Raw genomic sequence first — 12,500 nt, forward strand, 5'->3', positions numbered from 1 at the left:
CGGACCAGACCAGAAGTCTATACTCACGGGGTACGCACTCCCTCTGGGAGTCGCTGCGGACCAGTCCCTCCGGGCAACTCTCGGGACACTTCCCCTGGTGCAGATAGAACCCCGCTCGGCACCGCGTGCAAAAGTTCTTGTTGAAGCAGGAATCGCACTCAGGCCTGCACTCTACAGAGACAGACAGAGCCACCAACAGTGTCAATAGGCCTGTCGGTTTACGTTACCGCGGGAGTTACCATGTGTGTATGTTCAACATGTGTCAGAGCAGATGTGTGAATGCAGATGATCATACTGTACCGTGGCAAGAGCTTTGCAATGACACTCTACGGTGGTCTGATCTACCAGACTCTATAGCCTTCTACAAATCTTCCCAGGTTTAGACTCTATTAGCAGTCTATTAGCAGGTCAGAGACGCCGGCTACAGGTAGACACTAGGTAGTACCTGGAACACAGGTACTGGTAGAAACTAGGTAGTAGATAGTGGCAGGTACAGGTAGAAACTAGGTAGTAGGTAGGAACAGACACAGGTAGAAACCAGGTAGTAGATAGTAACAGACATAGGTAGAAACTAGGTAGTAGGTAGTAACAGACACAGGTAGAAACCAGGTAGTAGATAGTAACAGACATAGGTAGAAACTAGGTAGTAGGTAGTAACAGGTACAGGTAGAAACTAGGTAGTAGGTAGTAACAGACACAGGTAGAAACTAGGTAGTAGGTAGTAACAGACACAGGTAGAAACTAGGTAGTAGGTAGTAACAGACACAGGTAGAAACTAGGTAGTAGGTAGTAAGAGACACAGGTAGAAACTAGGTAGTAGGTAGTAACAGGTACAGGTAGAAACTAGGAAACTCGTGCCAAGGCTACTATTGCTGCGTGTCTGGTGTATGAGATGAAGCGGAGGTCGAGACGACGACGATACTTACTCATGCAAGTGTTTCTGTCGGGTGAGCGCGTGCCATAGAAGCCGCCGGGGCAGGAAGGCAGACACACCCCGATCTGCCTCATCCCATTTCTCTCCAGGAAGATGAAGAGACGGGGCTTGCAGGACAGGCAGCCATTGTAATCAGAGCAGGTCAGACACCCCCCCTGGCACACCCCCGGGGTGTCTGCAACGGGAAGCAGACACAAGGGGAACAAGTCAGATCACACAGCGGAGAGGCCGACATCATCATTACGAGACGCGGTACAGAACAACGACGTTCAGTTTAGAGATAGGCCTACATCATCATCATCATCATCATCACGGGTACACCACCACAGTCATCTTATCGATAGGCCTACATCATCATTATGAGACATAGTACAGAAAATCAACAATCATCTTATAGATAGGCCTGCATCATCATCATGAGACATTGTCAAACCAACAACAATAGGAGATTAGAGAGGAATCCATGCTATCCATCATAACGTTGTTATAATCTACCACTTTTTTTTTTAGATATGTAGGTCTACATGGGCATAAACCGTCCTCCGATTTCTACCTCCACTAGCCTCCTCTAGCATAAGCAATAGCCTAGACTGCAATCCACATATCCTTAGGTTGTGTTTTCAATGTTGTGCTGTAACATCCTGTAAGCCTAGTGAACATTTACACACACCCAAAAGTGACACCCATTAAGGCAGTTAGTGTGAGGCCGATCAAGGTGTTTGAAATATAATACCACAAACTAACACGGACAAAAAAATCACAAAACACCCTGATCTGATAAAGTCTTTTTTTTCCCTCTCTTAAAATCTGACTTGAAAAAACATTGACGTAAAAAAAAAAAACGGCCTCCAACTTTTATGGCAGAACAATAAGGGCCTACTCTACAAAGTGTTTGGATAGCAAGTAACAAATGAAGTTACAGCAATGCTAATTTCACTGGGAACCGTGACCATAGAATAACTCCAAAACAAACATGACGGGGAACGAGCTTGCCTGTGGATTGTCTTGGCGGGAGGAATAATCAAATGGGACGCCGAGCATACCGAGGTTTGCACGCAACACTGGTAGCCGCGCCTATCGTTCCCTCCTCCACAGAAGGACAGTTTATCCATCCTCTGAGTCTTATGACAACTTAAAGACACTTAATCCAGTCTGTGACTAAAGGATCGACAACAACATCGATGTATTCACTTCTGAGAGAGACCTCCGACTGAGCGTATGACCAGGCAATGTAATACAACCCAATACAAATAAGAGGAAGACCAACGTTTTGAAACCAGAGTGACCGTATGAAGCCATATTTTGAAAGGCGGGTGATACATTTCATTTGACCTAATATTAGGTCCTGTTTGAATGGAGTATTTAGCAGCTTGTCATTGGGCGATGACATGTGGCATGTCCAAATTGAGCAAAGCGATAAACCTCTCTGACTAATTCATCATAAATAGACGTCACTACTACTCCTCAGAAGATGGATGGAACGAAGGTGCAAAGAGGGCAGGGGAGGCTGGTGGAGGTAGAAATCGGAGGACGGGCTCATTGTAATGCGTGGAACGGAATGAGGAATGATACCATTTGATAGCATTCCTCACACCGTTCCATGCATTATATTTCTCCCTCCACCTCCGATTTCTCCCTCCGCCAGCCTCCCCCTGAGGTGCAGAGAGGGTAGATGAAGAGATGCATCACAGGGGGAGATAACGCTGACAAGGAATAATGAGGTTGTAATGCGAGGGCAATAGGCTATCACATGCAGTTAAGCTGGTGAATACATGGGGAGGCTACCTGATATAGAGAGGGGGCATCTAAGTAGCAGTGGAGGCTGGTGGAGGTAGAAATCGGAGGACGGGCTCATTGTAATGCATGGAACGGAATGCCATTCCGTCATTCCGTTCCAGGCATTACAATGAGCCCGTCCTCCGATTTCTACCTCCACCAGCCTCCCCTGGCTCATATGGTGCAGAGGGGGTCGCGCCACAGTAGATGCTAAGTGTGATCCTTCGGACGACCCTGAACATGAACCCTAACCCTTACCCTAACCTTAACCTTAACCATTTCCTAATCCTAACCCTAACCTTAACCCGAAGAGTTTTAAATCTCAACTTCAACGCGGTGCCGTCAGAGTCGGTCCAAAGGATCCCAGATGGTGTTTAGCGTCGTTCCACAGGTGAGAACGAGCTGTGTTTGAGCTGCTGCAGGAGCAGACCAGCGTGTAGGTTAGGTGTTTTTCCTCCTCGTTCTCTCTCTCTCTCTCTCTCTCTCTCTCTCTCTCTCTCTCTCTCTCTCTCTCTCTGGGATATCGTGCCGTTGGTAAAGTTGTGTTGGCCTTTCATTCTTCCTCCCCCTCTTCAGTTCAGTGTTGGCTGCCAGATTGCAATAGATCACGGAGATTCTGTTTGACATATCTGAGCAATCTTTACAACTGCTGTCCATTTGCCCACATGTGTTCTTGCCAAGGCCCCCTAATTCACAGAACCCTTAACACACAGGAATTCTGCCTGCCCTCGCGCTGACATAGACATCAGTCGGGGCAGCTTGCATAACCCAACCGCAAAAGTTCCTGCAGATCCGTACAGTTGAAATTATACCCTAACTAATTATTGACCACAAAACTAACATGTTACACATGATGTTCTCAGATTTAAATTCAAGACTTCTTTTGAATTTGGCCATTGTCCAATGTATGCTATTCATTGCATAGACGGAGAGGTCAGACACACAGGCATTGTGAATGTCAGACATTTCCGACAAGTGCCATTTGAACCATACTATAGCTGATATGTGTGTGTCCTGGAGGCATCCATATTTAATATCCTGATAAGACCTACTTTTGGAAGAGCTCCAAATGGTTACATTTGGGTTTAAATAGTACATAGGAATCTTGGTCGATGTGGCTATATTGTCTTCTACCTCCATCTGTCTTCTTTCCCAGGAATTGAATCTGTTCATCACACCTAAGCTATCCTGCCTCATCTATTCTTGTCTATTATGTTTGCTCTCTAAGGCATTCATAGGCACTCATTTGTGAATAGATCAGCTATGATGCAGGAATGAAGCAGAGTATTTCCTGGCCTCTTGGCTCCATTCGTCAGGTCACTGACTGCAAGCTCATTCACCTCTCACTCTGTCTGACTATCACTAGTGTCAGTGTAGCGGAGGTGGTTTGGACATCAACTCAAGCGTTGCCCTCAGACCTTGAGGACGTCCTCTTGGTCTAATGGGAGATGTTTGTGTCTTCCATGTGGGAGACCCAGGTTCAAACCCCAACAGTTACATCAGGACAGGGTCTCCCTCAATTAGCACCGGCTGGCTCGCTAGGCCCGATGCAGGAGACGCCGCAGGTGGCGCGGAGAGAAACACCACTCTGGTAGACTGTTTCTGTGTCTCATTTCTCCACCCTTCTCCTGAAGTATGCACTTGTGCACTTTCCCACATGGGTGGGTTCAGAAACACAGGATTGGTCTACAGTACAGTCAGTTTGGACACTGAGACCAATCCATTCCCATTTAAATCCATGTTGAAAAGTGCACACTTCAGGAGAAGGGTGGAGACGTTACCCACGAGACGTATGCCACCTATGTAGATCACAGTCCGATTCACTGGCAGGTGATGTGTGCTTCATTCTGAGGGGACTTCATCTGGGGGACTTCATAGAACAGCAAAAAAAATTGTGAGAGTGTGTTTGATACTGGAGAGATGTGATTTAACAAACCAAGAGTGAACCCAAACCTCTACGCTGGAACAAATATTTCTGTGAATGCTACTGATAAACTAAATATTTAGGAAGCACAGTTTCTCGTATAAAGTCTCTCATTTTTTGTTTGGGATATCTGTCACAATCGTCTACGTTTCCAACATCAAACTCCCCACATTCTGAATTATAAATATGAACAGATGATTTTCTTACCCATGCCACAGAAAAATCACAGCCGTGGTTTGTGGAAGGTAAACTGTTGTCTCAATTTTGGCATATTTAACAATCTGACTTCCATGTGTACTTTATGCTCCTATATAGCCAATACTTTGTGGTAGGTTTATTTATTCTGTATTGTTTGTTCATTCTACTGGCATCAATTCACCTAATCCAACACTCGAGATAGCTGGATCAGCAGCATCCACTAACAACGACCGCGCGCTCTCATATGCTCAAATTGTAGCGTTTACTCGGTGTTGCGCGGAGCTCGTTAACGAGTATTCGTTTTTACAGCTCGACGACTCTAATCGGTATTCCAAATATGCAAGTATTCTCCACTACAGAGGACATACGAGCATACAGGGCCTATGTGATTTATCATTCGGATCAGAGGATGGCAACATAGCGCACTCCTAAAATAAATTTACAACTTTTGTTCACTGGGTCAGCCGCGACCATGACGCGCGTCAGGAGATCTACGACACACTGACCGCGAGACAGCGAAGGGAACACGGGGATGGGAGTGCACACTGACTGCGAGACAGCGAAGGGAACACGGGGATGGGAATGCACACTGACTGCGAGACAGCGAAGGGGACACAGGGATGGGAGTGCACAGTGATCGCCAGAGCGCGAAGGGAACACGTGGATGGGAGGGCACACTGACCGGCAGAGAGAGAAGGGGACACGGGGATGGGAGTGCACACTGACCGGCAGAGAGAGAAGGGGACACGGGGATGGGAGGGCACCGCGGCCGCTTGGGTGTGAGGAACCAACTTCGGGGGAGTAAGTTTCGACTGCGTACACTGGCCGCAAACATTGACACTAGGCCACTTCATCAGGCAATAATGACGGATTCCTGAATGTATGTTTAGCGAATTGAATAGGCCTATACAACATTGACAGCTGTGTGATGGGCGACGATGTGCGTTTTGCTGCCGAGAGTCAAGTGCGCAACCGATTTTAGGCAGGACTTTGAAACAGAAACATCTTTATTAATTGCTTGACGTCAATCAACATTTTAAGACTGATGGATGTGTTAAACAAAGTGGATGTGGCGCAATTAGCCGCTGTCTCTAACTTGATCTATTTAACAAAGTGTCCATTAATTTGCCAATATATATTTGCATGTAGCATATAGGGTAAAAGAGAAGTAAATACTACATTATTGTAGGCTATTCTAAGTTATATCCAAAAAGTAATTATGCGAGCCCTTGCCATTATAGACTATACAATGCTGTTCAAATCATATGTTCAAAAACCATGTTGCAAGTGTCTATTATCCCCACAATTAGTTCCCCACACATATTCTATGAACAGAACATAAAAGGCCAATGCATGATATATGATGTATGATCAATTGAACAAAACGGAGACAAGGTGCGCACGAGCAGCTCATTGCGCTCGGGCGAGCGGCGAGGACGCTCCATACTCACGTTTATGTTGCCGGTGCCGGGAGGTGTGCTGCTGCTGACAACCAGTGTATTCCATGCAGTGCAAGATCAAAACAAAGGAGATCAGTTGTAATTGCATAGTAACCCGGAGATGATACTTGTATAGCCAATGTCAATTGTCTTTGTCCTCCACCAAATTGCGGCTATGATTCCGCTGCTTTTCAGAGGAGAAGAAAGAAAGGATTGTATTTATTCCTAGAAAGAGCAGAATCCCCAACCTCGTGCAGACGTGATAGACGTGTGAATGACAATGGCCCAATGACACCTGGGCCGTTTACACAGTAACATCCTGGATACTATCCGCATATGTGCCACAAAGCCAGACCAGACCAGCGCAGGTATCCTTGGTGAGGGTATATCCCACAGACAAACCGTTAGATGATCACCCACCGCGGGACAACGGAAAACTCACAGAAATAAAATAAAAAAAGCTGATCAAAATAATGTTGGCATAGTGATAGTGATAGAAGTTTCAGATGTTCTCTTCCTGTATTCCCCACCGGTGCTCTCTCTCTCGGTACTTCCAGATATGAGGGCTACTTGATTGTGCCCTGCATGTCGGAGCTCATCGCGTAATCTCAGCATCTGAGTTGAAGACCAAAACTACAAGCCGTCTGTCAGCATCACCGAGCCTACAAGCCTATAATAAAGTGCCAAGTTTCGTTGAGGTGAGAATGCGTGTTTGTTCTTTTGATGGTCGCGCACCTCTCGTGGTTAGACCTAAAACAATTTCCGCAGTTTCAGCTCTTTCCTGCGTTGCGTGCAGCACTCATTCAGCCACTCCGACCCGCTGTATGATGACTTCAGCCCTCCGCCGTCTCTCTTTCTCTCTCTCTCTCTCTCTCTCTCCCCCTCTCTCTCTCTATGCGCGCTCGAAAGTTTATTTAGAGGGCAAGCCCCCCCACGTCAGAGACCCCTCGCGTTTGAGTCTTTTAAAAGCGTATTTTTTAGACTAGACATGATGTTTTGAAAACTGGTTAATTGTGCAGTTTTACGCACATTGTTTCCATCGGATTTTAAGTGCCCTGTCATAGCCATTACGCGATCTTTACTTTAATTCAATCATGATCCACTTTTATCATTGTCTCTTTATCGGTGATATAAAATGCACTACAAAGAAACTTCAAGTTAAACATTTAACATTGTTTGTTCCACTAATTGCAATCAGTAGAACAAAAAAGAAGCTAAATTACATTCTGACAGAAAGCACTGTTGCGTGGCGTGTCGCTGTTTATTTTGTGTCGTTTTTGTGTTGCGTTTGATGTTCAATCACTTCAAGAGACGGTTTCTCTCCCATTATCTGCTTATAACACGCGAGCTCGGTCTGGCGCGCAGCAGAACCTAGTCTGAGGACCTGCGGTCGTAACCTTCGCTGTTCACTAATGTAATCGTGTTGGAGAGGGGGGCCGTCGTTTCAAGAGTGCTATACAATTAACCCAACGTGAGGCTCTCTGGGCGCTCAGCACATGCACTCTCTGAAGAACGAATGTATCCCAGTTCGCCGGATATACTCTCCACAGCAGTTGGCTCTTGAGTTTGTTTATAAATTGGTGCAATTTAGAGATAATATATGAGCAGACGATCAGTCAGCACGAACCAGCGGGGACTCTCACAGGGCGAGCCGAGGGGAACTCTGGAGAGGTATTACACGTCGGTGCAGTCATTACGCGCGGCGCGCTATGGACGCGCAGGGGGCGCACACATGTTAAGGTAGGCTATTGATGTTTAGGTAGGCTATTAATGTTTAGACAAAAGCTAGGCTGGAATTTCTACTGTACTCTCTCTTGCGTGATGCATTGATAGCGAAGCACCTAAAATATTGTCTAAGTGCAAATTTGGAAAGTCAATAGGGAGGTAGCTGAGATATCAATATCAAATACACATATAGCACGTATATGTTACATGATATTTCATCAGAGGCTGCGGCCGCAAAATACCGATGATCATTGCATCTTCCACAGAGAGAAGGCATCATATCAGGTAGGCCTTTGACATAGATTTGAGCGAGCAGGGGAGGGAAAAGTTTAATTCATAGCCTCTAGAGGGAGTCAGTGCCATAAAAGCCTTTAGTGTGACTCATATCAATACAACTGGTTATAGGGTTATTGTTTAGGAAAACCGTACATTCTATAGGCGGAGGGGCGCTCTAGAACACATACATCTACGTCCATGTTTTCTCTGAACAGCAACGGTGGGAGTGATTATTTGTGTATGTGCAAACCCCTGTGCAGTGCTGTGCAGCGCGGTTTCCCAGCTTTCCCATAGGAGAGCTTATTTACAAGTCTGGCACAATGAGGAGAGGCCTGCGTTCTCTAGCCAGTGTGTTGATGTTTATGAGAATATAATGTAGACCAATGCTTACATGCCTCTCCGATTGTGGCTGAGGCATCAATCACACTGATGTGGAAACAAAGGTAATTATTATGTGGGTTCAACTGGGTTGTTTTAGGAGCGTGAGCTGAACAACCTCCTCATTGCTCCCCTGACAGTGAAGCCGGCTGTGGTGGGTCAGAGGGGGTGGCAGCAGGGTCGGGGGGGGTCGGCGGTTGAATTTCAATTCAGTGAATTCAGGAAGAAGATAGAAATAACAATTGAATGATTTCAACGCTTTCCTAATAAAATGACCATTTTATTTTTAAACGTTTTTCTTTTTTTTTTCTTTTTTACAACAAACGTTTTTTGTATGTTTTTTGTTTGTTTGTTTGTTTTTGAATTATGAATTCAAATTGGTTCCTGAATTGGTTGAATTGAAATCGAATTGACCCCAACCGCCAGTTAACATCATGTCCATTCCCACTGTTCTACTCTCATTGCCAAATACTTCAACCACAGCTCAGATGTAAAGAACGGACCTTGATATTCTCATGAACTTTGTAGCCTGTTCTTCAATGATCATGTCTGGAAATGTGTTGAATGTTTTCAAAAATCCACAGTCATGGAAGATAGGTTCCCCAATAGGTTGACTGTAAGGAAGGGGTGAGAATAATGTCTCTCTTTGTACCCCAGCCCCCCTCATACTGGTGTCCTAGAGAGGGGAGCTCAGCTCACTGGGAGGGCAGGAGAGAGAGAGAGAGAGTGAGAGAGAGAGAGGGGGGGGGGGGGGGGGTGTAAGGTCGCTTGGTCACTCCCTGTGACTGCTGGTGAGAGGATCCGTCAGCGCCCTTAAATGAAGTCAGGCAGGTGCACGAATCAACCCCAGAGCAGTAGCCCAGCCTCACAGCTGAGAATGGGACAGTAGGGCGAATCAAACTCAGAGCCAGGGAGATGAGAACCAGACAGATAAGTGAATCAAACACCGACCGGAGACAGATATACTGCAGGCCCTGAAAATGGGGTGATGTGTAGGAATCATGTTTTTTTTCACAGACAGATATACGTTCTGCGGCAGTTTCTTTCTCCACCATTTTCCCATCCAGCTTGACCTCTCCTTTCATGACATGATAACTCTGTCTCTCTCTCTCTCTCTCTCTCTCTCCCTCTCTCTCCTATAATAATATAAGCCATTTAGCTGACACTTTTATCCAAAGCAACTTACATTGCAGTGAGTGCATACATTTCAGTATATATGGTCCCAGCAGGAATCAAACCCACAACCTAAGCGTTGATAGCGCCATGCTCAACCAACTGAGCCACAGAGGACCTGTCCTTATAAGCATGTTTTCCTGCCAATCCCACATCAACACTGATCCAGAACCTTGTACAGTATGAACATGCAGCAGAGAGAGAGAGAGTAAAAGAGCGGGCATGGGAGAGAGAGGGGATAAAGTGCCACATACTCTCGGACAGCCCCCCCCCCCGCCCCCCCGCCCCCCGCCACCCACCCTCCACCATGGATGTTGCTTCATGAGGTTGTCTTATCTGGAGTCAGCGGGCCCAGATCCAACCACGAGTGGGACAGATGCTTGTAGTGGCTTGTGGGGGGGATCATGATTCATGTTTGAGTAAGCTGGCTAAGGACAGATCATCAAGGGTTTGGAGCTGTCAGCTGCATATGCAGAGAAGACAGAGAGAGAGAGAGAGAGAGAGAGGTGGGGGGGGTCACGTTATCTTAGTGGCGTCGGGGAGGCGTCCTCCGGCGACCCAGGGTTGAGCCCTGCACCTGCTCTTCCCTAAAAACCTCAGCAGCATCGGGGTCATTTCGCAGGCGTTTCCTCGGACGCTCCCTGGGCGTTTGAGACGTTTTTACAGGCGCGGCGCGCCAGTCACTTCAAGATGAAAACACAAGCGGAGGAATCCCTCGGCAGGCCTGACTAATGTGACCATGATTGTGGTATTAACTCCGCATTCCTTCCAAGGAGCGTCTGTTGACGGCGGACCAACATTTCAAATAAACGGAACGTTAAAAATGAAAAGGCGGGGATCTTCTATCGGCTGGCAGGACCTCAATTTATGTATTTCCTTTTCTTATAGTATTTCTATAAGCACCCTGCTGGGTGACTATCAGTGAGACGCAGCATGACCGAAAATGTAAAAAAAAATTAAATACAAATGTGCTCTTGAGATTTATCCCCGAAATTTTGGAAAGCTCGATGAGCGAAGCCAGCTTCAACTAGGCAAGAGTGGGACTTTTACGTTTTTCATTCTTTCTCTGTTATGTGAAGGGAGAAGGGAGGGGGGGGGGGGGGGGGAATAATGACAGCAGTTTGGCACAGAGGGGTCAAACCCCACAACCCAGGAGATTTAATCACTGGAGTTCCAACACCTTATTCTCATCAGTTGTTGCCAGGCAACCTGCAGGCCAGCTGCAAGCGTTGGGAGCGCATGGATCTGAGTCTGTAAAGAACCTGGGGTTTATATTAATCTGCATGGGGGCGGGGAGATTCCTTCACTTTGATTAAGCTTTATTCTCTCTTAACAGGTGGCCTGTCTGCCCCCAAACTATTGTCCAGCAGTAATCACTCTGCTCTACGGGGACACAAGTCAGAGGAGTAGCTCCCCCAATGTGTGTGTGTGTGTGTGTGTGTGTGTGTGTGTATGCGTGCGTGCGTGCGTGCGTGTAGCAACCGTTCTACCCCTGTACAGGGTGGATATTTTTGCTGTTAATTTCTCCTCCTATTGATTATTATTTATACCCATTAACTAATGAGCACAGGACAGTAAAGAAGCCACCCACCATTGTATACTCACTGTACACAAGAGACAAGAAATGCAAAGACACTTGAACTCAGTTTACAGTCTCTGACCAGATGAGTGATGTCACGTAGACTGATGGGCGAACGTTCCCTTAAGGGCTTCCACCCAACATGGATTTATATCCTCCTTAGGTCAAGTAACTCTACACGCTTGAAACTTGAAACTGTACAAGTGGTCCCGTTGTGTCATGTGTAAACACATCTTCTTTTTACAACTGACATGTTGTAAAAGTTCTGTGTGAAACTATCAACGAAACATGTTGAACATCAGAACAGCTGGTACGGTTCATACTGGTTACTCAGCGTTATGTTGTGTTGAATGATGAATGGGCAGTAAGGATGGCAGACATCAGGATACGACGCTATGTATGCCACACAGGTGAAGTCTTCGACCGTGTGTCTGACGCGCTGCACTCACTGTAAACCATGCAGAATAACATGGCTTTTTTTTTTTTTAACGTTAATTTAATTATGAATACAACTAAAAACGAAGTCGATGTTCGACCAAATGTGCAGAATATTCACTGCCAAACTGTCAAATTGAGATTGCATCAAGTTTGAGAAGAAAAAGAAATTTCAACATAAGGCAGATGTAGGAGCTTTATTTTTCTAGCGAACAATTTCCTTTCGATCTCGCCGTTCTAATGGAAAGTTCTTGAATTAAAACACGTGTGAAAGCACAATTTACCCCTCGGTCTCTACTGAGGCAGAACAACCTTAGGCACTCCATGATTAAATGAAAAATACTCTTTATAACGCAAATTAATTCAGACTTTTTCCATTCAATAAAACTAGCCCCTTGCCCTCTCCAAACATGGCGGGTGTAAGCCACATCTGGTCCTCTGTAGTCAGTGCTGGGTTAGGCACCTCTCAGAGAAACTAGACTTTAGCTCTGCTTTGATTCTGACATAGTCACCCTGATTAAACATAATTAGCCTGTCTTAGCCAAAGACTAACTTCTTTTGAAAGGTCGTCGATTTTAAGCCTGAGTCTGGGGTACCGTTTCAGGTAGTCAACATGCGATCCCTGAGATGTTAGGTCACAGTGAAGGGAGTATGGTACATCCG

General features: G+C 46.0%; 1 protein-coding gene across 1 annotated transcript in view; it reads right to left on the bottom strand.

Annotated features, from left to right (window-relative positions):
* Positions 1–7,073, bottom strand: part of rspo3 (R-spondin 3) — a 14,544-nt gene extending 7,471 nt beyond the window's left edge. Inside the window, exons 1-3 of the mRNA XM_083678482.1 lie at positions 6,284–7,073; positions 927–1,109; positions 28–171 (exon numbers count right to left, since the gene is read on the bottom strand). Coding sequence (XP_083534608.1) covers positions 28–171; positions 927–1,109; positions 6,284–6,380 — 424 coding nt within the window. The 5' untranslated portion in view covers positions 6,381–7,073. The remainder of the gene's footprint in view (positions 1–27; positions 172–926; positions 1,110–6,283) is intronic.
* Positions 7,074–12,500: the final 5,427 nt, after the last annotated feature.

This window comes from Argentina silus (genome assembly GCF_951799395.1).
Source record: "Argentina silus genome assembly, chromosome: 10".
Taxonomy (NCBI): Eukaryota; Metazoa; Chordata; class Actinopteri; order Argentiniformes; family Argentinidae; genus Argentina; species Argentina silus.